This window comes from Colletotrichum spaethianum (genome assembly GCF_022836535.1).
Source record: "Colletotrichum spaethianum MAFF 239500 DNA, contig12, whole genome shotgun sequence".
In the NCBI taxonomy this organism is placed as follows: Eukaryota; Fungi; Ascomycota; class Sordariomycetes; order Glomerellales; family Glomerellaceae; genus Colletotrichum; species Colletotrichum spaethianum.
Genome location: NW_026054782.1, coordinates 327527 through 352811, shown reverse-complemented (window position 1 = coordinate 352811; position 25285 = coordinate 327527). Strand labels below are relative to the sequence as shown.

Sequence of the window (25285 nt, the reverse complement as noted above, 5' to 3'; positions counted from 1 at the left end):
TCATTGCTCTGAGTTCTTGCCCGCGGCTTCACCGACACTCGTAACCCGAGGAAACCCCTATTACGACATCACCATGCGTTTCGTCAGAGTTGTTGCCTTATCAAGTCTCTGCGCCGGCACGGCCTTCGCTTCTCAAGGAGATGAGCTCTCTGGGGTGCAGGCGGCGGCCATTGAAGCCCTTCAAGCCGCCGAGAAGAATGTCACTTTTGGCAAAAGAGAAGAGTGCAGTCTGTTCAACGCGCGAGTTCGACGGGATTGGTACGTTTGCAAAATCCTTATACGGTTTTCTAGTCAAAGTCAACAGTCACTGAATATACGCACCTTAGGAACTCACTCTCTGGCTCCGAGAAGAAAGCCTACACAAGCGCCGTCAACTGCCTTTTGATAAAGCCATCCAAGCTCGGGAATGACTTTGCACCCGGAGCTCGCAGCCGATATGACGACTTTGTTGCCGTTCACATCAACCAGACTTTGAGCATTCACGGAACCGGGAACTTCCTCACATGGCACCGATATTTCACCTGGGCATACGAGAACGCCCTAAGGCAAGAGTGTGGTTACGACGGCTACCAACCTGTGAGTGACTAGAACCCACTAGGTTGAATTCATGGTTGTGGTGCTCTGACTCTCGTGGTAGTACTGGAACTGGCTTGCCTATAGAGACGACCCTTCCAAAGCGCCCATGTTCGATGGAAGCGACACTAGCATGAGTGGCAATGGGGTTTTCAAAGCTCACAATGGCAGCATTGCGGGACGCGGCGCCGTCTGGATTCCTAGCGGCAATGGGGGTGGGTGCGTCACAAGCGGCCCATTTGCCAAGTAAGTCTCTCTGTTTCGATGGAGGTAATTTGAAGCGGAGCAAGGCCTTGAAATCACTGACGGCTTCTCAATAGCATGACTGTTCACCTTGGCCCGGTTAGACCAGGTATTGACGGTCTTCCTGTCAATCCTGGTGGCTCGCTAGCCTATAACCCTCGTTGTCTCTCCAGAGACATTAGTGCCTGGACATCCCAACGATGGATGACTTCGGCGAACGTTCTCAATATTACCATCGGCGCTGCTGCGGCGAACATTAGCACCTTCCAAAATGAGCTACAGGGTCGTTTCGGTGACGGCTGGCTGGGTAAGGTCAGCTCACAACTACGGACGAACAAGGTAACTGACTTAATCTAGGAACACACACTGCCGGTCATATGATTGTCAACGGCGAGGCATCGGATTTTTTCTCGTCCACCAACGACCCTACATTCTTCTTGCACCACGCCATGGTTGATCGAGTTTACTGGTTGTGGCAAGCTCTGCACCCTGGGGAAGCCTTTAACATTGCGGGTACCATTTCGAGCCCCAGCACACCTCCCCTACCAGAGCCGCCCGCCTTGACGACCTCGTTATCCAAGAGCCAAACGCTCCCAATCGGCCTATCAGCGACCTGCTCAACACCATTGGAGGCAGTCCATTTTGCTATATCTACCTTTAGATTTTACACGAGTAGAGAGTTAGCAAATGTTTCTAGTGTTCAGAGGGAAGTACGCTTAGACCCGACATTGCCAATGACCATATGAGCTAGTGCGAGATTGGCACCAGCGTCCATAACCTTTCCAAGAGCTCTTGAAGTCGATATTACTACTTCAAAGTAGGCGAATGCATAACAACTAAGCTGGCAATCGGGAAAGTGGGGGAAGGGAAATGTGTTTTTGAAGGACGTGATACCGGTACCCCGTCAGCGGGGTTATCTTATGGACAGCGGATGCTCCAGCTGAAAGAAAAAGGGATACGATGGGGAAAGAAACCGAGTTAGATAAAGACAAAAAAGCTGGCAAATTCGAATGCCCAACTGCTCTGCTCAAGAACAAGTTCTGTATTTCCAAGATCGGATAGCGACCACATGCATCAACAATGTCAGAACCTCAAATTGCCTTTAGATCAAAATTTGGTTATGAAACATAGTCTAATTGTAAGGCTCGGTATCTTCCAGTAGTCTACTCAACATCCTCAATGTCTCCTCCTTTCGGCACAGGATGATGTAGAGTTGCCTGTCCTAAGCTGAAAATGAAAGCAGTGACCAGAGCCACAGAAGTGAATATCACAGCAACCTGTTCTATATTAGAGGAAATATTCTTTCGAGAGATTGAACTTGACCTTACCTTTCCATTGTCACCAAATCCCATTCCTTTATCAATGTCCTCAACGACGGCACTCCAAACCAGGAAGGCCATCCCTGACATCATGCACAGCACTGATCCTGACAGGAATAGGACAGCAAGCTGCCAGGCGTAAACTTGCATCTGACGGGGTCGATACTTCAATTCGGTGCCAATCAAGACACGGTCTCTGGTGCGTAACGACTGTCTAATGAGGACTAGGCCGTCTCTGTGTCCCGCCATTCTGTGGAGCCGGATTGTTTGGTCTGCTGCCGTCAAGACGCTAGCAAGGGCGAAAGCGATGCCACAAAACCAACACGTCCGGACAGGCCATGGTGTCGTAGTTCCCGGCGGCAGAAAGTTTGGCCATGAACCAGTCGACGTAAGGACATTTGCCAGCAAAGCAGCCTACTCCTGCGTGTTAGCCCTAAGCAACGATGTTTCTCCGATGAGGCTCATCGTTGAAGCTAGAAGCAACACATACCACGACGCCCACGAAGTTGAGTTCCTGTAACTTATTGTCCTTCCACTTCTCTGTGAGCTTGTCCCTTTCGCTTTTCTCATCGTGATTCAAAAGCAAGAGCAGTGGGTCGTAAGTCAAAGTCGGAGGGGAGAATAGCCCGCCGCGGAAGATATCCGTGATGAACGATGCTACGCTGTTGGATTTGTCGCGAACGCTTCGAGAGGTTGAACGCTACCGCGAATATTAGCTCGATCTATGCCCGCCCAACTGCTCCCAAACATAGCGACTAATGGTTTGAAACATACTATCCTGGCTTGTGCTCCTCTCTGGCTGTTGCCTAGCAGAGGTGTCCTTGCTTGTGAGAGCCCATTGGATGACATGTTTGTACACGACTCAAAGTTCAAATACAAAAGTCCTAGACCGAAGATATCTGCTTTATTCATGCACATACGGCGGTGGCCGCTACATGTATATCAAGCAACCCCGCAATTGCCTTGCCAGTCAGGCGACGTACTTTAAGTAGTTCGTACGTCATTATGAGGCGCTTTACTAAACTGAAGCGGTTTGGGTCGTAGTCTCCTTCATTACATAAGCAGCATGTAATACTGCCTTACACATTGTCCAACCCGACACCTAGTCAACCATCTTACCTTACTTCTTTAGTAAGTATTTTCGGTGAAGTTGGGATAGGTTACACACCGCACCTTTGATTCTAAGTTAATTTTGCAGCCAGTTGATGGTGTCGCTCGTCTCTACCATTCATCGAACCAGCGTATGATTTTGACTCTCAGGAACAAGAGGAAAACATAATGACCATTTACCTCCACGCTTGTGCCAGGTAAATCAAAAGTCTTGCATTGTTGAGCCTTGTTCCACCGCTACCCAGAGCTGTTTGAGTATGTCTAATACAGCTCGTCCTGTTTTCCCAGACGTCGACAAATCAGCCACTGCCAAACCTCAAGTACTGTCAACACTGTGTCAGTGGGCATCTTTAGCATGAGCACCTTTCGCCTCAACGTGATTGTCCAGTTAGCAAACTGAGTGAATTCCATTGCAAGATCCTCTAGGTCTGGTGTCATATTTGGCCATTACGTCAGTCTAAAACATTGAAGGTCTTCGGCTCAAGTCCGGACTAGATCAAATGGACTCCTCTCCTTTTTCCTCTCCTTTCTCCTTTCCTTTCTCCTCTCAAGCAACCAGCCATAACAATAATCCATCTGAATGAGGTTAATCTTGATGATAGGATGTGGAATATTAATGGTGGTTAATCATAATAGAGATACCTGAAACGAAACAGGAGTTACCCGCTCGGGGCTGTGATGACTATGTACAACTCAACCCCATTCCACATCTATTTGTCTACAGTTAAACCACATGCATGCAATATTCGCAATCAAATGCAATGATGACTGAGAAAATGGCGATTGCAGACGTCCTCATCACAAGCGCCAATGCAACACCGCCGACACCAGTCGTCCTTCCTAGTCGTTGTCCGGCTCCCACACCAGAAACACCAGCTCGGCTTCGAACCCTTTTTTAAGAGCATCTCCGAGAGCTCCTCGCGAGATGATCGACTCCTACTACCAATCACTTCTTCTAGTACCTCACTTCTGGACATGTCCCTCTCAAGCCTTGGCAACCACTTAACCCAAGGGACCCATGTCCCCGCCGTGCTGGAACCCATAATGAATATCTCCCCGGCGATGTCTTTCCTCACGAAAATAAGGCTATCAAGCCCGCCAAGCACACCTTGAGCTTTGACATCATGGCCACGCTCCTCAGCTTGTTCAATAATAAAGCTTCTTATGGTGTGCCCAATGATTCTACTCAGCATGGTGAGATTTCCTCTAACGGCTATATCAATCGCACTCAGTGCCTGGATGAGGTCGGAAAGGGCAATAGGTTTCAGGAACTGGCTCTGCCATCTGCGGATGGCTCGCCTGCGTGAGCTTCCAAAAATCCCAAACCTTCTCAGGAATTGTCCGTCGAATCCAATGGCTGTGCCGTGGACTCCAATGGCCTTTCCGAAGAAGACAAGATCAGGGGATGCTGCATTGCAATATTCCTCCCGTTGAAAACAGAAGGGTGCTCCACAGCGAATTGCAGTGAGTGTCTCGTCTACAGCCAGGAGCAAGCTCTCTTCAATGCATATTGATTTCAACCTGTTGAGCATGTTAGGGTCCATGACCCTTCCGTTGTACTGGTTTTCCACAATTTCAATTATGATTCCAATACATCCCTTCTGTTTGGCTTCGTAAAGTTGATCCTTAAGTTCGTCGTCAGAGACTCCTTCAATATGAAGGAGTACAGGATCGTTTCCATAGGCCTTTTGCGAATTGGAGAATCTGAGAGATGATTTCTGTGAAATAAAACAATTAGTCGACAACTGTGTTTGCAGAAAGGACGTAAACTCTAACTTACCCCTGAGTTGGCCTTCGAAGTAGCAGTTGCTGCAGCGTATGTGTCAGAAAGAAGTGCCCAACAAGGCCTCCTCACTTGGACATCTTCCCAGCCCATTCTTTTCAAGGTATCATCTTCGTCTGTTGAGGGGCTCTCGGATGAGTCTGATGGCTCAGACATCGAAAGTTCTGCGACGGTAAGGATCATCTTGACCACAACGTTGGGATCCATAATCTTGCTGTTTGGAGAAGCGTAATCAATAGGCATGTATCCGCCGAAGTACGTCCTGTTCAGTGGATATCAGCCAATTTGCTTCCAGATTCATGTGGTTTGCTTACACAAAAGATTCTTCATATGATTGCAGCATCTGCCCGTAGCGCTTCTCGAGGGCCAACCGATTTCCGATGAACTCTCGCCAAAGAGGATTTGACATGGTCATTGACTGCATTTGGTCAAACAAAAGAATGGATCCATCAGCGTTGTTGAAATCATGATCAAGTTTTCGGAGAGGCATTCCAGCTGGGAGTGCCATGTTGTGGCTCAAATCCGGTGGCATCTTGATGGAAAGGATAAGTAGACAACAGATTCGGTGTCGTAGTAACTTCGGGCCTATGTCAGTCTGCTAGGAACGAGGCGATGATATATGATATTTAATGCCTTGTACTACTCGCCCGATATCAACTTAGTCTGGCAGAGAACGCCCGTTCGAAGCTTATATAGCCTGACCTATGTAGGTTAATTGTTTCCCGTCTTATTGGCTCATGTAAGATAGCACGATGGATGCCTGGCTAACTTCACCAAGTATCCTCTGTGATTCATCATTTCGAGGGATGGCCTCACGTGAAGGTTGAGATCCAATGGCTAGAATCCCATCAAGCGGCACTACCTACGCCCGTCTTGACTGGCATATCCATCCTGGAACAGGATCCATGCAAGAAATCGAGTCTTACTCTGTAGGGCTGACAAAATACAAGATGAAGGGTAAAATCTATGCAGCAGTCAATGATGCATGTGGCCCCGAGGTTATGGGTTGCCAAAGGTTGCCTTGGCTTTGAAGCTAGGATTATTGAGCCACAATTGGTGCCTCTACGAGTCTCTCCCCCCTTCTGATTGACCAACAACACATATATTGGCGTTGAAATCGATGCCTAGAAGCTACTGCGAAGGACAAAGTCGGGATCCTGGTGGATACGAGAGAAAACTTGTCTGGCTAACGCCCAGAGATCATAGGCTGACTCTTGCTGGTAGCTGTGGGTTTCAATGGAAGATATACGGTAAGGAAAGGAGAGCGCGAAAGGTTGTTGAGCCCTGCTGGGGCCCAGACACATAACATCTGATGACATTCCATCCGTCGCAAATAGTTGTCACTCTTAGAATTGAGATGCAATTGCCACCCAGTCATCTTGCTTCAGGCGTAAGCTGGAAGACAACCGAGCCCAAGAAACTTCGGGAACGCGCGTGATTAGGCCATAAACGAATAGCACAGCAATTTCCTGAGTTTGTTTTAGTGTAGCTGTCTCGTGAGATGGCTTAGAAGATGTGTGTAAGACAACCTTGCGTTCTCGGACATGGCCGAGCGAATCATTATTTTGACGGTGAAAGGCCAATAGAGCCTAGACAGAATGGCATCAAGCTGCATGAGCGTTTCAAAGAACGGTTGTCGCCTGAAAAACAAGAAGAATTTACTCTTCCGGGGTATTCACAGCAGTAAAAAGCCTTGTTAACCGCAGCATTGGGGCGAAAAATTGGCTGGCCCTTGCGACCCAAGACATTTTCGCGCCGCACCCTGACATATTCAATCCTCCCGAAATCCATCTGATCGGCATCCTGCAGTGACATCCTCCAATCCGGGCTACAGAATCTGACATCCATCCCCACGATCGCCGCCCAGCACCGCCAATTCCTTCTGCAACAGGGCCCTGATTTGTGGTTCAAAACCTGTTCCCATTCGCCAGTGGTTATCCCTTGATGCTGTGTAACGCCCACCTTCAGACTGTGAAGAGCAACGCCACTCGTCGTCTTTTGGCGAATAAGTACCATGAGATTGCTTTGATGTCGAAATTCCCTCTGGAATTTGCCACTTCCATGAGCCTTGCTGTATTGAGGGAGACTTGATTGGGTAAAGACCGAAATCCGCCACTGCGCAGGCGGAACGGAGGAAGGTGAAGGGTGGCTGATGTTGTGGCTTTGAGTACACCGACGACTACTTTGATATTCGGGACCCCCGAACCACGTTCTGTCTCATTTCAAGCTCTAGTGAGATTAAACGTCTGTATTTTACAGAATCCTGATGTAAACAACATTCCAGAAAGGTTACAGGAACATCAATTTCAGACCGTGTCGGCGGCATTCCGCAACCTCATATTACGCTTTGAAAAACGCTTTGAAAAACGTTCGAAAATAGTTAAACCTCATCTTTCAGTACTCCAGTCAACAGATTTCAGTTTGCAGCACGAATGATCCAGAATATATTTCGATTGCCAGCTATGCAGACGAACATTTTCAATCAAGACTCATTACTGTTGTCTTCTAGTTTTATCCCTTTCCAGAAGCAGGCCTCGAATATCCACAACCCAACTCACCAACATACACTGGACCAGTCCAGTCAAGTTCAACCCACAGCAAGTAGGCGTTATTTAAAGCAGGCTGTCCCCCTCCATACCTTGCGTGCTTCTTCCACAGACCCAAGAACACTATCGACTGCCTTTCCAACCTGTCCGTTTCGAGAAAAGAAAGCCCAATACCAGATATTGTTTTAGCCTTTGAAGATATGCTCACTAACCGTCTCTTGGCCATCGGACTCTTGGCCTGGGTAACATTCGTAGTATCGAAGGTTGCAGAGCAAGACATAAAACCCACAGGCAACAATTGAACCGAGTGTCGGGCTGAGCCAGTAGGTCCAGTGATAGCCGGGAAAGTTTCCAATCACAGCAGCAGGCCCGAATGATCGAGCGGGATCAAGAGAACCTCCAGCAAAATACACGCCTAATAAATGAAGTATTTAACATCATGCACTATGAACACGTCACCAAAGCACATGAGAAGAAAGACTCACCCGTAAGTTCTGCAAGGAAAAATGACAACCCAATACCTACAGGAGCGAGGAAAGTGGACCGATGCTTCTTAACCGCGAGCATGAGGATGACGAAAACAAGTTGCGAGGTCAAGAAAACTTCGATGAAGAAGCCTTGCACAGTGTTCGCGCCTCCTCCCAAGGATGTGGTAACAGCCAAAGGACCAGGAAACACCGCGGAAGCGACTCAGGCTGCACATAGTCCAGCTATGATTTGAGTCGGCATGATGAGAAGGGCGCGTAACGGTGGCAAGCCACCGCAAAGCATGAGGGCAAGAGTAACCTGGTGAATGAGAACGTCAACTTGACCATCATTAGGTGAGGAGATTATGGAACTTACGACAGGGTTGAACATCCCACCAGTGATCCTATAAAACGCCCACATATTTGCTGTCAAGGAGACGCCAAATGCAAGCGCAATGAAAATTATACATGGCAGATTGGGAACTGAGCCTGGTGCTCCGAGAGGTGTTTTGGCGACCTGTGTCCCGGCGAAGGAGAAGAACAGGAACAGAAACATGCCTACAAACTCTCCAAGGACAGCGACAATGTTGTTCCTAGCAGTGTTGGCAATGCGGAGCATTGGTAGGGAGCCATAATTGGCTTCGCTGTCTCCAGGCGGCTTTCGTCCGACCTTTGCAATCACCATTTTGGCGGTGGATTAAGGTACTGAACAGGATTTGAATATTTTGGTATCGATTTTGGTGCTCAAGTTTGAGAGTCCGAAAACATAATCGAGGCCTTTCCGCTTTGAAATATACCTAGACTTCTTATTGAGCTTCGGGTGACGACCGTTCAGTGGCCTTATGTGTTTTCTATGCTCGGACCCCTTTCTCCGGGAAGAGTGTATGTAGATGATGTTCTCGACCCAGGCGGTGTAGCCCGTTGTGGCAGACTCACAGTAGAACCCGCATCCGTCGCAACCCCATGCTGTGAGAGCTTCAAACCCAAAGCGGGCATGCCTCAAAAACGGTTGTCACTGGTCACGCCACGCGACTCATTGGCTGGCGGGGATGCCAAGCTACGAAGCCTAGGCTTTCCCTCCTGTACGGAACGAGGTTGATCTGCCTAACGGCGTTTAGTTCACACACTCTTGCATGGCTTATGAACTTTTAAGGTCCTGTAAGTCGTTTGAACTATTAAGGGTCTCGTTTGCGGAAACTTTTGCTCTAATTGACCACCGTCGTGCTGAAAATCTCATCAAGTGAACGTCACACAATGACAAGGCTATGGATCTTCACAGGGCCCATCATGAAAGTACGACACTCAGATTTCATTTTGGTTAACTTGCCAGCATGTAACGGTATGCCCTCTGGGAAAGTATCTGAAGAAGTTGTGGTCGCTTTTTCAACGTTCGTAATAACGTTTGGAAGAAGCAATTGGCTATTCTCAATGAATCCATAGCCTCTCGAGAGGTGTTCATGACTAGCCGGGGCACCTCCCAATTGGGAATCCAGGTCAAGACATCGTGCTGGGTTTGACACCAGGAAGTATATCGTCATTGGTGAAACCGTTCCACGCCGTCTTATCCATTGCTCCCGTGCGCCCTGATACAAAGGAATTCCAGCCTGCAATAGCCCAGCCTCCAGATGGCATCGCTCTTGTGGGCTTAGCGCCGTCACAGGGATTTACTCATAACTAAACACGGAAGCTTAGAAGCGGGTTCAGCTGGGGTAGGAGTGCGAAAGTACTGCCTGGAACGTTCACTTATATAGCATATCTGACTTTTGAGGGCCACTTCGTAGCAAGAGAAGAGCTAGATTTGTTTGTGTGTGGAACTGTGACAATCTGAGAACCGAAATCCCCCCGAGGGAAAGACGTAGACTCCAGTATCACTCGGGATCAGGTGACCGACATCGTCAATCACTCAAAGTCTCTTCCTAGGAGTGAAATCATCGCTTGTTTGTGACAAAAGATTACTGTCTCTTGGTACTGGAGCTTATCTTATGTGTATCAAGCTACGGGCGCCATGTGCCGTATCTTCGCCTTTCCGGACACCACCTCTGTTCAGGCCCATCCTCTCTGAGCATCCGCTTCGGTCGATTTGTAAGTAACCCCGCAGGACCCTGAGACACTTCGAATACTGACGTGACAAGAAATACTTCAGTTCAGTGCTGTCACATCTCATATGCCACCGGGTTAACATATCACAGCTCGGACTGTTGCAGAGGGCATTGGAGGCCAGATCAGCCAGCCATCTAGCAACCCCGCCGAAAGCTAGGTCAATTAAGCAGTCAAAAACAAAGAACAAAGTGATACTCAAGGACGCGAACATCCGCAAGTGTTCAGTCGCCGATTGAGCTTCGATTACGTCCCCATAGCGGCGAAGGCAACAATGGCCAGTTCATGAAGGCATTCCGAACCGTTGCTCTTCCATCGTACTAGCAATGACAGTTGATAAATTTTTAAGCATGGATCAAGGCTGTGCAATCTGAACGTGCACGAATGGAAATATAACGTAGGTATGTGAAGTGTTATGCGGCGAGAATTGAAAGGTATGGGTTACTTTCCATCACAAGCCTGCCTCAAACTTGGCGCAGGATGACACATCGAAACTTGCTCAAAGTATGGCATGTTTTCCAGAAGTCTCCACTCTCGCACTTGAACCTGAATATGGGTACAAATCAGTACTAATTGCTTAGTAGAAACCCTTCAATTCCATGAAAGGGAACTGACGTTAGTGATAAGCAACCTTGGCGTCAATCAACGATCTGGGGCAATGACGGACCCAAACAATGGTGGTATCGCTTCGATCATCTCGCGACCGCGCAGCAAGAGCTGAGGGTGTGGTGGACGCAGATCCTGCTGCTTGCATCCAACAAGGTGACAACATCGTGGAGGCCCCACAAGAGCTGGCCGGGAAACAAAAGAGAAGATTATTATGGAGTCAAGAAATGCTTCAAGTCGCGTATGTTCCAGCATTCTGATGGGCTTTATTAGGATTTTATGGTTACAATTTCTAGATGAAAATGCCTGTATCGGAGAATTTTCGAAATTCGTAAGAAATTTTGCATCCGTTATCTTCGAACAGGAAAGATGAAGAGCCACATGCCGGAAGGCCTCACAACAGCCCATAAGCTTATCATATGCGGGTGAAATACAAGGCTCATCACATTATCATCTAATAGTCGCAACCAGAATCATCAATTTATTACTTCAGCAATGCCAAGTTCATCAGTTGCTAGGAAGAGAGAAGGGTACGTAGGTCCTAGACTCAATCCATATGGTCTTGCTAGCGGCTGAGGCCGCGTGCTCAAGTCGCCCAAGGCGTAGCGTGGAATTCCATCAGCACGTACCACTGAATAATGCTTCGATGAGAAAAGCAAAGCTCCCCGCGAAAGAAACGGCCGAGGCACCAAATATGTCACTCTCTAGCAGCAAAACGCCGGTGAGAGCAAACCCAGTCGAGCCCAAGGCATTCCACAAAGCACCTTGCCATTCAGCGGATGCAAATTTTGGCTTGTGCCAAGTGTCCTGCGCGTAAACCATGAGGGCGAAATTAGCGAAGAAAAACATTGAACCTCCAATTACCTGTGGCATAAAGACTAGCGCCTGGGTTATAAAGAGATTGTTTGGGTCGAGAAGTCCCGGAATTCCAGCTGCAGCGGATGTAGACAGGATCAAACCGCCAGAAAGCTGCATCAGCCCGGCTCGAAAAGGGACGGTTCGGAGCACAGTAGCAGCGTCAGCTGCACTTGGGATCCAGACCCAGGCCGGGGAACTGATGAGAGCTGGGCGGTACACTATGTTCGCGCCGCCTTCGATCGACTTGGTATCGCTCTTCTCCAGGGTACCGCGTTCGGCGTTAAAAGCGGCGAAGACGCCTAGTATACCGCCTGTCATGAACATAGTGGCTCCAATGAGGATTGTACCGGGCAGAGCGATAGTCGCAAGGGTGGGGAACGCGAGGCTTGGATCAAGGAACGGAGCCAGTCCTAGAGCAGCGTTGATGACGAAGACAACACTGCCGACCACGAACAACATTGCAACGACCCAGTTCATGTCTTTGTAGGGGTATATTGTGAACATGCGCTTAACTTGTGAGCTGCGGGGAGCCTGTACTTCGACCCTCGAGCTTTCAAGAGAGTAATCCTTGATTGGGGAAGGCAAGTAATCCTCCCGTTCGATTGCGCATCTTGTCCGATACTCCAGATAGTCCAGTGTCTGGACAATGTGTTGCCGTTATTTGTCGCCAACCTCGATGCCTTGGCCCATTCCGGTCCTTCTCTTAATGGTCGAATCCCCCAATCTGCGAGATGAAGGGGTTTGGGGATGAGCATTGAAGTGCGTATGTAGGATTTTCGGAGGTTTGCAGAGGCGTTGATGGCGATAGTGTGGTTACGTGTGGTTGCGGCTGAGATTGCGAGTTTATCTTCATACACGATGCCTGCTCGACGAAGACGTGACAGCTTGATGTGAGAGCCGAATGTGAATGATCCAAATAAACCTTTACCTCAGTAGGAAACAGACCGTCAAGAAGAAGCGCTACAGAAAGACGGAGAAGGAAGAGAACGGTTCTAGCGTACCATCAATCAGGAAAGTAGACACAGACAATAACAATAACAACCTCCTTTTCTGACGAAAAAGATGTGCAATTTCATCACTGCCGTAATATCAGAGCGATTAGCATTGCAGGTAGGGTGCGTAAGCTGATCATTGGAAGCCGAAGTCGTGGATAAAGGGCATAAGGTGACGCCACTTGCGCACATGGCGTCAGGTACCGTCCCTACATTATTTCCAGATCATGCCATTTTTTGGGGACATATCAAACATGGAACGATGCATACCTGATAATATAACAACAATTAAGGTTAACGTGCCCGCCACCCTCTCCCGTATTGCCGGCGAACTGTTGCCCCCGGCCCTGGTTCGCCTCCAAGCCCGCCGTGGCACGGGCGCGTTCGACAGGTAGGTCCCCCCGGGTTCCTGGTCTTGGTGTTGTCGCGCCCTGTGTTTCTGGGCCGACTGTCCAATTATCCATCGTCTGGGATTCTCCAGATTTGAGCCTATTCGGAACTAGTGTCCCCTCCTGGCCGTGTTCGCGTCCCTCGGGCTCCATCCATCCAAAGCTACTGCCGTTTAGGGTAATTGACATTGTCTTCCAGGATGGAGATCAGCGAGGAAGTTTCCGGCGGATGATTCCACCGCGAGTCACCGAGCTGCGTTCCGTGTGGGTTCCGCGTGGGTTCCGCACGCATTCCGAGTTGGCTGGTACATCGTAATCAGTCGTTAACAATGGGTCAGCCACCATTCGATTGTCCAGAGGCATCGCTCACTTGCGCTATTACTGCTGTATATTTGCAACTAATTAACCATCTCTTCGTCTACATTTTCCTACTTTTGGTCTTGTCGTGCATCTCCTACGGTCCTTTGTTGTCCCTCATTTTTTAATACTCATCCGGCTTGCAGGCAGGCTCCTCCGGTTCCCATGAAAAGCAACAATAGCCAAGAAACTGCAGCGCCCCATGTCCGCAATGAGCACCATGGCACGGGTCAGACTGCTCGCGAGGTCTCATTGGTAGTTCTAGACGAGCAAGAACAGGACAGGCTTGGCCGGCAAAGGCCGGAGGTCTTCAGCAGCACCTTGCGAGAAGTTGGATTTTGCGCGTCAGTCTTGCTTTCCAACATCATAGCGGTTAGTTCCTCTAATGCACAGTATTATCGTTCCAACAATCTTATCATCTCTCCTCGTTCCTTCTTCTTACTAACACGATGCTATGACGTGGCAGGAGTTTCTCATCAGCTGTTTCAACGTACTTCTTCCGAGTCTTATCAAAGACCTCAACTTCTCGCCAGCGGAACAGACATGGCCGTCAAGCGTCTTCTCCCTAGTCGCCGGTGCTTTTCTCCTCCCTTCCGGCAGACTCAGCGACATGCATGGAGGGTTTCCCATCTTCCTTGCAGGCAATGCATAGATGGCCATCTGGTCATTGATAGGTGGCTTCAGCCAAAACTACGTCATGCTCGTCGTTTGCCGCCCACTTCAAGGCCTAGGAGCCGCTGCATTTTTACCTTCCGGTATCTCCCTCCTGGGCAGTGTCTACCGCCCAGGCCGTCAGAAGAATATCGTCTTCAGTCTTTACGCCGGCTGTGCTCCGTTTGGGTTCTTCACCGGCATCCTCGTCGCCGACGTCAGCGGCCAATTTCTCCGTTGGAGCTGGTTCTTCTGGATGGGATGTATCTTGCTGGCCGTAGTGTGCACGCTTATCTTCTTTTGTGTCCCGAGACAGATACACCCTGCCTGGATGCCCATGGACTGGTGGGGCTGCGGAACCTCTATTCCTGGTTTGATGCTGCTGGTGTATGCAATCACAGACAGCCCATACGTTACCAACGGGTGGTCCTCGCGGCAGATCTTAGTCATGTTTGTTTCTGGCACAGTCTTTCTCGGCGCCTTCGTTTATGTTGAGGGTTGGGTCTCGTCTGCACCACTTCTTTCCCCTCAACTCTTCGCGCCCAAGCAGACCATTGCTTTATTTTGCTGCCTATTCATTGCGTTTGGGAGCTTTGGGGTCTATCTCCTTTATGCCAGCTTTTAGTAGGTTTTCCTGCCTTTTCTTCCGGACACACACTACCTAAGCCGAGCTGGAAGAAAATCCATAATCTTACACAATTTCCAGCATCGAGACCATTCTTCACATCGAACGTCTTCTTCCCGCGGCTTGGTTTGCGCCACTGGCCATTGGCGGCATTGTCATCGCTGTCGTCGGATCCGTTATACTTCACAAACTGCCAGGAACCATCCTGCTTCTTCTATCAATTTTCGGGTTACTTACATCTTCTCTTCTCTTCATATTTCTCCCTGATAACTCTACCTACTGGGCTTGGGTGCTCCCCACTATGACTTGCGCCACTGTCGGCATCGACATCATGTACAATGTCAGCAACATCTTCATCACCACGAGCATGAAAAGCGATCAGCAGGGCATCGCAGGTGCTTGTGTGAACGGCCTTCTATTTTTGGGCATGAGCTTCTTCCTCGGCTGGGCCGACTTGGCGTCAGCGGCCGGGGCTCGTGGGGATTTGAAGTCTGGATTCCAGGTTGCCCTGACAGTGGGTGCTGCTTGTGCAGGTGCTTCCTTAGTGAAAATAGCTGTCGGCATCAGAATTGACAGAGCAAAGGGAGATTTGACAGTCGGTGAAAGAGAAAAATTGCAAAGAGTCGGTAACAAGACTTCAGACGGCTTGTTGCGCTAAGGAAACCAGGGTTTACACACATGACTAGTGGGATAGTATTATGTAGCCGCTCACACTAATAGTAATTCTTCGCCATCTTCATACAAATGATCAATCCAAGATGTCTTGTCGTCCTCCAAGTCTCTTAGCTTCCATATACGCTCAAGTACATGGAGGCCTCGCTCAACGTTCTTGGAGTGCAACAACTTGTACATATCGAGGAGGATGCCTGTGATGACCCGGCGGTGAGCTCTATCGTTTGCTTCAGCCCCCAGGATAAAGGCTGGCCAAAAACATCCTTTGAAGTGATTGTCTTCTGGGCCAATCATTTCAATGTGTGATACAGCACTCTGGAGAAGTTCTTGCATGTCTGTTGGCTGGAATTGGCTTCCAAGAAGAGCTCGCAGCCCATATATCTTGATGGCAGCCTTATAAGCAAACGCTAGATGATATCTCTGTTCGGTTTGGTTTCGTTCAGGATAACTGATTGACCAATCCATGCAGGAGAACCTTCCAAGGCGTTCAAATATCTTGGCAGCCTGGTCTCCTAGTTCAGGGGCCAATGCATACGCACCAGATCTCTTGGCGCAGAGACTGTTGAAGCTGCACAAGATATACATGAGCTCCGCTGGACAGCCGGTCCAACTTCTATTCTCTGCTCGGCGCAATATGTTTCCTATTGTAGAGTCGCCCAGCATATGCAACACATCTATCTTGTCTTTACTTAGAGTCGATCCAAAAATCTGGAGACTGCACACAATTAGTTCCTGGCCCCGTCGGCTGCAGTTATGGAGTAGTGACTTACATGATATATACTTCTTCTAAGTATTTGCCAACACTCCAAACCGTACTCGACGTGAAAGGAAAAAATTCGTCGCTTTCAAGCTGGCCCAGCCTTATCCGAGAGATTAGCAGGCCTCTCATGCCGTTGAGATGACATCTCCAAGATTTGTATCCGGACTCAAGAAGTTCCACCCATATTAGGAGCAAAGTCGAAACGACGACTGGGTCAGAGTAGTCTGTGCCCGTCAAAGCCTGCCGCAAATGCTGTATTGCCCGTCTCTTGTGGCCCAGGGCGTTGAGATAATGGGCAGATGTGAGTAGCTCACGAGGCTCCTCTTCGTCCGAGCCGTGAGAGTGATAGATAAGTCTACTTGCCAAACGTAGGGGCGTGGTGCAACGCGCCAGGTGATGTGCTGCAAGACAGACGATTGTATGATGGACAAGAGGGCTGGATTGCATTAGGGCGACGAATTGTCTAAAGGGATTGACCGAGTTGTCATCATAAATGGTGCATTCCATACAACATCGTTCCGCGTCTTGGACCATGGGTGAGTGTTTGTTCCAGAGAATGCAACAGGTCAGACTTACAGTATTGAATATAATACAACACATTCGGATCACAGTTGACGAACAAGGGGTTAGTTGGGCTTTTCTCAATTTGGAGATATTCCCGTACACCAGATTCCGCGTCTGCTCGCACAGAGTTTGAGAGGGCGCTGGATATCCTAATTGTGGACTTGTCTTTGTTAGCACACCCCCTTTCAACGAAACGGTCTTGCAAAGGAACGATTCTTACAAGATCATTATCTTCTTTTCGTATTGCTATCTCATCCGCCTGGCTAGCAGAAGTGGCGATCTTTTCGTTGGACCAAGCCCTCCTGCTGTCGTCTAGTTTGAGACTCGGTTTTACTAGGCGGCACAAGCCGACCCATGCCAACGGCTTTTTCGGCCCATAGCCTAGACACTGGATGCCCGCTCTGGTACATTTAACGCATGATGGCTTGATATTATCACACTTAAGCCTTCTGCGCCGGCATGTCCAGCACGGCACATCCGCGATAAGCTTACTGAGATGTGACCAAGTTCCATCAACGACGGCCGGATGGCTGTTGGCCATTGTTGTCACCTTTTGGATTTCCGGGTAGGCTTTCTAGGAGATCGCGAGGAATTGCCATAATCATCGGTGGATCGCAGACTAATATAAAAGATTTCATCTCAATGCATAGGTACATGTCAAGGAAGCTTATGAGATGACTCGCTGTCATGTTTCAGCTGATTAATTCAATGACACGGTAGTTGAGTATTGCGAAGTGCGAGATACTCGGACTTTTGTTTTTCTAGCAGAGTTTAAAGCCTTTCCTTTTATACGCTTCAAGCTTACACGCTCTTCAAGACTGTTGTTACAGATCCTAAATACGCATCGTATGCGTCAGATCTACCCCTACCGTTTTGTATTACTGGCAATCCTAGAACTTGTAATACTTAAAATATTTACCCACTAAACTCCTACCAATGGCGTTCCTTTCCAACGGTGACGGCTCTTTTATTTTGGTTCATCATTTTCGAGTTATTACAGGCATTTAGCACCGAAATAGTCTTAAACGGGGATCGATTAGATATGGGGTACGAGAGCAATAACCTTCTTCATGAGGGTAGTAAAGTGGCCTGATTGACCCCAAAAGGAATGGCGCATAAAGCATCGCCAAGAATTGCTGATCGTCAACACCAGTGGCAGTGTGAGAGACAAGCCTCGGTCGGGTTCGAATTACGCAATTACGATTATTAGCCGAGAGCGCTCGAGCTCGAACTAGCTGCACGTACACTTCCAACTATCTGCATTCTTAGGGTTCAGGCCGTCGCCCATGTAGGTGTTTCGCAATGGGTACCTGCAATGCCGACGCTGGAAATCCACGCCAAGTTCAACAGTGTCATTGACAAACTTTGTTCCGGTTATGGTATCTGGCGCGACTACACCTTCAACCCAGTCCACAATTGCAGCAAGAACGTTGTGTGTACTGTCGAATGGTAGGTTATCGGCGATAGTAGCTGCGTTGCCTCCGATGCCTCCCTGACCAATAACCCAGGCGCCGGGTCCTGTGGTGCAATGAGTCAATCCGGATATGCGGAAGAAGCGGGTGAACTGATCCATCCCAGTTCTGTTCAGCCCCATACCCTGGGACAGACGGTCGTAAAATATAGGCGTGCGGAAACTCGTGATTTGTTGGTCTTGTTGGCCATGGTACATCAGGAGCTTTCCACCTCTGTTCTTAAATGCTGAGAGATTATTTGGGTATGTTTTGATGTCACCAGGGTTTTTCTTCTCAGCAAAGACGCCATCTTTCTCCAGAGTGTAGCTTGCCGCGTCCCAACTTGGGTCATTATAAACAGCATAACGAAACCAGTTCTGAGACAGCGCCCAAGGCTTGCCGCTGTACAGTCCATCTGCGGCGGTAATCTCGCTGCCAGGGCTCATACCCGGCGAAAAGAGGTTTCCCTGAGCATCATTTATGGGACTAAAGATCCCTTTTACAATTTCGACTTGCTTGCTCGAAAGACATCCGGTGCTGTCAGCGGTAGAGTTGTCACGGCACAATAACGTTCCCGGATCGAACTTGCACAAGGCCGGATCCTCGATGATACCATCATCTACACCGTCGATCTTGTCGCACTGTCGGAGCACTTCATCGTGAACTGTCGTCTTCCAGACCGTAGGAGTGATGAAGTCTTTCGAGTTCGCAGCCCCAGTACGAGGTAAGTAACTAGCTCTTTGGGAGTAGAGGTTGTTGAAGTTGACGGCCGGAGCGCCGGCCACGATGCCATCGAAGTCTTCGGGAAACATGTCTGCGGCTTGGATGCCTTGACGTCCGCCTAAAGAGCAACCCAAAAAATACGAGCCTGTTGCTGCGCGCTTGTATAGCAGTTGTAAAAGCCGCTTGCCTGCAACAACACCGACATGTAGTCTGCGTATCGATCAGTACAGGTTTCTCAAAAGCTTGTCTTTGAGACATACGCTCTCCAGGAGAAGTCAATCACCACTTCCTCGTTGGCAAGAAATTGAACTCCAGTGGTCCCAGCATGGCCGTTGTTCGTACCGACAGCTGCAAAGCCGTGGGCCGTGGCATACGCGAGATCCTCGTAGTGAACACCTGACGAGACGGAAATCTACAGTTAGAGAAAGCAATAATCATCTCAATCTTCGTTACCAAAACACTTACAACCATCGAGCCCTCCTCCGGCAACTGTCACCAAGCGACCATTCCAATTCTCGGGTAGCCACACCTCAGTAACAACTTCTGACCTCGCCGAGGTCGTGAGGTTCATAGCAACCCGACAGAGGTCCGTTCTGACAACTTGGCTTGCCCGGTTGCAGGACGCATCTTGCCCTGGAAAAGAGAGGTTCGTGCCGGATGTGACAAATTCTAGCGCTTTTCCAATCGAGTCGGCTACTACTGACTGAGGTGTGAGCGCCAGGCAATCATCTCGAAATGCCGCGAGTGCCGGCGCAGCCAGCCCCATGAAGACAAAGAGTGCAAAGACAAACGCCGCGGGCATGTTTCCTGCAAAGAGAGACGTATTCAAATGAACCTTGAAATAAAGTGGATTTTGGTTTGCACTGTTCCAAGCTGAAGATTACGGAACTTAATTACAGAAATGGGGATGCGCCTAGTGTCGCCTCACTTGATTACCCCGCTCAACCTCGGATAGCTCCAGGCTGAACTGAATCACTTTAACTTCAGTTGTGTTGAATCCCAGAACCCCAGAGCGTTATTTCTGTACCTGCCCACGTGCGGCATGGATCTGCTCTCGACCCCGCCCCCATCAATAGCAATATGCGCCACCACGGCATGATAGGATGCGGCTTCCATCATTCCGCGAATCTCACTATGGCAACTTGTAGACTTCCGATCATGAAACAGTCGCTTCAATAGCCAGAGCTTTGGAGAAAAGATACCGCTACAACATGGTTTCGGTTTTCCCATCACATAATGCTTAGTCAACTTTAGTCCATTAGTACTCGAAATGACGCTTGAGCTGCCGACAAATCTTTTTGTCCCAAGCATCCTTATAATAATTTGTCCTGGCGGTGTTCACAGAGATGAGCAATTAAAATTGCACTATCTCAGGAAATAACACGCCCCGAAAATTGACGGTTTCCTGACTTTGTTACAAGTTCCTACCGCAAAAAAGTTGTAGGTACCTTGGGGGCTTTGGCTAAGTTCAGATAGAAAGCTGTCAAAAGCTTCAAGCTTCTAAGTATTGGAATGCTTGTATGATCAGCCTCCAACTTTTACTGGATTTAGTCTGTGCTCTAAAAAAAGGAAAAAGGCTAATGACATCTCCAATGCTTGTGACAGTGCATGTAGAGCTACCTACTTGGCAATCGAGCTCGTAGTCCCGAAAAGCTTAAGCTTTTGCCGTTGGTTTCTCACAATGAGTCTCCTTGAATCAAAAAGGAACCCTCATGCGACACAGTTGGGGTCAACCAGAAGCTCATGGAATAGAGTCAGCTGGAGATCCTCCCCAGGACGCCAATATTCCAGCCTCGGATATGAATTCGGGTACCCTTCCATACCGCTGTCAACCACCCATCGGGGATGGTTCGGGTTCTGGTCAACGCGAGTTAGATTGGGAATAAGTTGTCTGGAAACAGTGAACGGCACATTATACGTTAATATCTTTTTTGACCCAACCTCAAACGCTGGTAGGCGTCTCGAACATCAGTTGCACCTACTTTGCGTCTCTTTTCTGACAGAATTCCGGCACACACACCAGAATTATTCTGGAGAAGGTTCAGCAAAAGTGTATGGAGATGCAAAACGGAGTTACCTGAAGAGCAACTTCTAGCAAGAGAGATAGCAGAATAACATGATATTCAGTGTTCCATCAGGCATCCATCCCAATGCTCCTCTATCGTTTTGGGAAGGAGTCCTTCCATTCTGCGAAATTGGCTCATCTCTGCCACTCGAGTATGGCTTTGAAAGTAATGAGAAGAGAATGTATTAGTCTCCTGGTAGCACTTGATGCAGACTCATTAGTTGTAAAGGTCGCAACCACGCAGCTCTTCCCACAACTTTCAGCTGTTTCAGTCTTAGTCTTTTCGTCGCATTCGTCGCATAAACACATAGTAACTCCATGATCATCCTCAAGCGAAAGATGCGGTCGCCGACTCGGACTCTGTCGCGATGCCCTCACGCGCATCGCGCAGCCTTGTGAGATTTGCGCCGGGCCCGGATTAACTATTAGTCCGGTCCCTTCGTGCGGATCCACCACGCAGGATACGTATTTATTCGTTTCGGACAAGGCAATCCTGCACGTAGAAATCTAAGCTGTTTTCCTTATGTCTTTTCCACCCTAAGTGGTGACTCTACGACAGACTCAAAGCTGAGGGCTCGGCGCGCGGATAAAACCGACACTCCTCGCAGACGTTAATGCCTCATTTCACACACTGAAGCGGCATAGGCTTCCTGATATTTGATGTTATCGAGTTGATTTCAATCTTCATGTCGGCAGCGGCTGGGTCCTAATGGCTTGGGTGGGGTTCGAAGGACTGACGTTTGCCGAGGCCGCGGCCGTCGCAAAGAGATTAACGTCTGAGTATTGACAATGAGGTAGACGAATGAACTAGGTGGTAGTATTGTGTGTGGTCTGTGAGACGTAAGTGGCCGAGGTCAAGAGTTGGAAATGTACGACGCGAGGGCTTTGAGGATCTCGTGAGAGGATGTAAGGTTGTCAATAGAGACTTTCTTTGGGAGAGTGATATGGAACATGTTGAAGGGAATCACGATGATGCTGTCTTGGCTCCGGATAGTGATCACATGACTGCAGAAAACAAGAAAAGCATGGTTGAGGTGTCTGGCTTTATGTTAAGATCGACACACATGCTAGGGGTATTTAATTATCTTGCGATCAACAGCCCATTTCGGTGTAACTCAGTCAGTTGCTTCCGCGCCAGATATGACAAAGAAGCAAGATCCGTCAGTATGATGACAATATTCGTACAGATGATGGCGTTGAATGGTGGTTTGATTCACACAATATGACCTGTATCATGATACAACCCGAGGTCAAATTCAAGGCGTGCTTTAATAACACTTGTCCAGCTTGGCCATCGTAGCCCCAGTACAGACGAGAATCAGGGGTACGTCATCTTTTTTCAAGGAAACCAAGATCAATTTCTTGACAAGGGCAGATATGAGGTGCCACTGTGAAATCAGAAATCGCATACTGACGAGAATCCTACTACCATCCACTCTAGTTTGCAGGCAAAGCCGAACAATACTTGGAAGGCATGGTACTGATAGCAAAAGCACTTGATAAAGGAAGGGTATAGATAAGTGTGACGAGAGTATGCACATTTGTATATTTCATATATAGCGTGAAGACATTAGGTATTATCTATCTACAACACGCTCGATAAACTGCGCCTAGTAGATGTTGTGCTCGCCATGGGAGCAGCTCTTGGCGTGCTCAGCCTGCTCAGAGGCAAGAGCCCACTTCTGGAACTCACGACGGATAGCGTCACGGCTACGGCGGGCGGGCGTAGTGGTGGCACGACGGGGCAGGGCAGCGGGAAGCTCGTTTGCGAAGTCGGCAGCAACACGGGCAGCGGCCTTGGTGTTGATGGTGATAGCGTCCCAGTTGATGTTATCGAGGGTGTCGCAGGCCAAGTGGTAGCAGGGGTCGGTAGGGGCACCGGCGCCGGTGAAGATACCGGAGGAGGGAATGCCAAGCTGGAGGAAACCGACGTAGTCGGAGCTGCTGCCGAAACCGCCAAAGGCAGCGGGCTTGCCCTGAGCCGCGATATAGTCATGGATGGGCTGGGCGCCAAACTTGTCACCCTCGTTGTCGCCAAGGTAGACGTTGTAAACAGGGTTGATAGAGCCGATCATGTCGTAGTTCCAGTAGAAGCGGATGGCATCAGCCTCGGCCTCGGACAACTGGGCAGTGTAGTAAAGAGATCCGACGAGGCCACTCTCCTCAGCACCCCACCAGATGAAGCGGACCTTGTTCTTGAAGCCTCTGTATTTCTTGAAAGAGCCGGCGATCTCGAGAAGAGCGGAAGTTCCACTACCGTCATCGTTGACACCGGGGCCAGCCTGAACACTGTCCAAGTGGGCACCAAGGACAATGACGTTATTAGGGTCACCCTCCTTGGTTTCGGAGATGATGTTCCAAGTTTCACGCTCATCCCAGACGGCGTCAACCAGAAGGGTGACCTCAAGGGTCTCGCCAGCAGCCAGACGCTCCCTCCAGGCAGTGGCATCCTCGAGAGGGATGAGACCGACAGGCACCAGCAGGCCCAGGTTCTCGGCACTGAGAGTAGCAGAGCCAATGTCTCGGCCAGGAGTCTGGTTGTAGAGGATCACACCGACAGCACCGGCAGCCTTGGCGAGCTTGAGCTTGTCGGAGATGGCGCAGACACCGCGCTTCACAAGGGGAAGCTTGCCGGTGGCGTCAATGCCCTCCCACTGGTCAGCGAAACAGCCAGAGCCTATCAACCAGAAGGTCAGCCGAAAGCAACTGAATCAGATCAAACAGTCTCTCTTACCTCGGGCGTCATCAACGGGGATGTCAATGAGCGGGGCGGTGTTGCCGCCAGGGAGCTCAGTGGGGTGATTGTACTGAAGGCTCACGACGTAGACATCCTCTCCGTCGGGACCAGTGACCTTGAGCTCACGGGTCTGCGAGAAGGTGTGGTTGAAGTATTGGAGCTTGGTGTCGAGCTGCTTATGGAAGCGGCCCTGGACACGCTCAAGAATGTAATCAGACGAGGCCTTGTAGCCAGGCAGACCGAAGGCACGGTTACCGCCATTATCGCGAGCGATCTTGTTGAGGTTCCAGAGGTTACGCTCAAGCCTAAGAGGTAGATATCAGCATTGTCATAAGGTGTCATTTAGATGAAAAACGCACTCAGTTGTCTTGATATCGGCCTCAGCCTTGTCGGCAGTGAGAGGGTCGGTCGCGAAGGATCGCAACGCGAACAGAGCTGCGGTGAGGGTGGCGGCAGTCTTCATTGTGGCGGGTGAAAGATAATCCCAAGCTCGGGATGAGGCACGAGATGGACTTGACAAGCTCTAATGGATCCAAACGAACGGACTGATCAGGCGAGGGAAACAGTAAGCTTCCAGGGCGGCGCGATCGGGACTCTTAAATATTGGACGGGCTCATGCCGCCTCGGCGCGCCAAGAGTGTGCCCGCCGAGCAGACAAAATTGCGCGATAAGACGACAGACGGTAACAATGGAGGCATGGACAGACTAGGGGAGCTTGTAGGCTCGATTCGCTTGGCCGCATGGCAACAACGTGAAAGCAACAAGGGGTTACGGTCGTCACCTTTACTGTTTGCTTGCCGTATGAGGCGCAGGAAGTAGCTTTTTGGGGATCCACGGCGCGACGACAATCAATTCGGGGTAGATGAAGATATCCCAAGGTCCATTTCGCCTTGGTTCCCTAGCCACTGAGCTTACTGAGGCATCGCTGCAGCGGCGGGCGATGCTGCCTCGGGCAGGTGAACGACGTCGCGTGTTCTTGGCAAAGGACTTTTGCTTGCGAGAATGGCGAATGTTGGTCCAAGGTTAGACAACATGCTTGGACCTCTTGCCGATGCCAACAGCTCCCTAGCCCGCGGAGAGCAAGTTGACGAATGGCGACACGGAGAAGCGATGAGGAGAAGAAACGCAGCATGGGGTTGAGCATGGGAGAAGTGGTAATGGGGCAAGCTCTGGGCCTACCGGCGGGCCATTTCTTTCTGGCTCTTGTGGATCATCGCTGCTTCATCGGGCAGGTGCCAAGCCTTATGAGAGGGGATTTCTGGAGACGGTGGCTGAGAGAAATAAGTCTAATCGGACCAGTAAGTTGGTAGCTCAGTATTTGGCAAAATGCCGTCATGGGCACGCATTCATTGACTGGCGAATCGGTTGCGCAGGTTGAGAAAATTACTCTCGTCTGATCTCGAAAGAGGCGCTGCAAAACTTCATATTGTAGCTCGAGGCAGAATTGCCCTGACTCGTCCCGTTATCGGCAGGTAAAGACGCCTCAGTGAGCGCCTCGCACAGAACATATCAGCCGCTTTTTGCCGTGGTTAGGCTCCTCGTGTAGGTACGTGTGCCTGCATGCTGCAACCTCGTCGTTGCATTGCATCCTTAACTAAAATCAATGGGCATAGCTAAGTGCAGGACATCTCGCCACTGTCGAACAAAGTGCTCATCCGAAGTTCCTGTTTGCTCAACGAACTGTCACTGAGAGCTGA

General features: G+C 49.5%; 7 protein-coding genes across 7 annotated transcripts; 2 read left to right on the top strand and 5 right to left on the bottom strand.

Moving 5' to 3' along the window:
* Positions 1–73: 73 nt before the first annotated feature.
* On the top strand, positions 74–1562 carry ColSpa_05425 (tyrosinase-like protein orsC; the record flags this gene model as incomplete). The annotated part of the gene is made up of 5 exons (XM_049271637.1): positions 74–258; positions 327–576; positions 638–819; positions 990–1123; positions 1174–1562. 5 exons carry the CDS (start codon positions 74–76, stop codon positions 1560–1562), a joined length of 1140 nt encoding a protein of 379 aa, XP_049127594.1.
* A 3333-nt stretch (positions 1563–4895) lies between these two features.
* Positions 4896–5437, bottom strand: ColSpa_05424 (uncharacterized protein; the record flags this gene model as incomplete). The annotated part of the gene is made up of 3 exons (XM_049271636.1): positions 4896–4949; positions 5026–5290; positions 5343–5437. The coding sequence occupies 3 exons, from the start codon at positions 5435–5437 to the stop codon at positions 4896–4898; spliced, it is 414 nt and encodes a 137-aa protein (XP_049127593.1).
* A 2322-nt stretch (positions 5438–7759) lies between these two features.
* On the bottom strand, positions 7760–8726 carry ColSpa_05423 (aquaporin-2; the record flags this gene model as incomplete). Its single annotated transcript, XM_049271635.1, has 3 exons — positions 7760–7989; positions 8060–8263; positions 8438–8726. 3 exons carry the CDS (start codon positions 8724–8726, stop codon positions 7760–7762), a joined length of 723 nt encoding a protein of 240 aa, XP_049127592.1.
* A 2636-nt stretch (positions 8727–11362) lies between these two features.
* On the bottom strand, positions 11363–12079 carry ColSpa_05422 (uncharacterized protein; the record flags this gene model as incomplete). The annotated part of the gene is made up of 1 exon (XM_049271634.1): positions 11363–12079. The coding sequence occupies one exon, from the start codon at positions 12077–12079 to the stop codon at positions 11363–11365; it is 717 nt and encodes a 238-aa protein (XP_049127591.1).
* A 2838-nt stretch (positions 12080–14917) lies between these two features.
* On the top strand, positions 14918–15209 carry ColSpa_05421 (uncharacterized protein; the record flags this gene model as incomplete). Its single annotated transcript, XM_049271633.1, has 2 exons — positions 14918–15130; positions 15171–15209. The coding sequence occupies 2 exons, from the start codon at positions 14918–14920 to the stop codon at positions 15207–15209; spliced, it is 252 nt and encodes an 83-aa protein (XP_049127590.1).
* Positions 15210–17843: 2634 nt separating this feature from the next.
* Positions 17844–19588, bottom strand: ColSpa_05420 (putative flavin-containing monoamine oxidase A; the record flags this gene model as incomplete). Its single annotated transcript, XM_049271632.1, has 3 exons — positions 17844–18996; positions 19047–19182; positions 19252–19588. 3 exons carry the CDS (start codon positions 19586–19588, stop codon positions 17844–17846), a joined length of 1626 nt encoding a protein of 541 aa, XP_049127589.1.
* Positions 19589–22461: 2873 nt separating this feature from the next.
* On the bottom strand, positions 22462–24051 carry ColSpa_05419 (putative leucine aminopeptidase 2; the record flags this gene model as incomplete). Its single annotated transcript, XM_049271631.1, has 3 exons — positions 22462–23528; positions 23586–23893; positions 23948–24051. The coding sequence occupies 3 exons, from the start codon at positions 24049–24051 to the stop codon at positions 22462–22464; spliced, it is 1479 nt and encodes a 492-aa protein (XP_049127588.1).
* Between the last annotated feature and the right edge of the window lie 1234 nt (positions 24052–25285).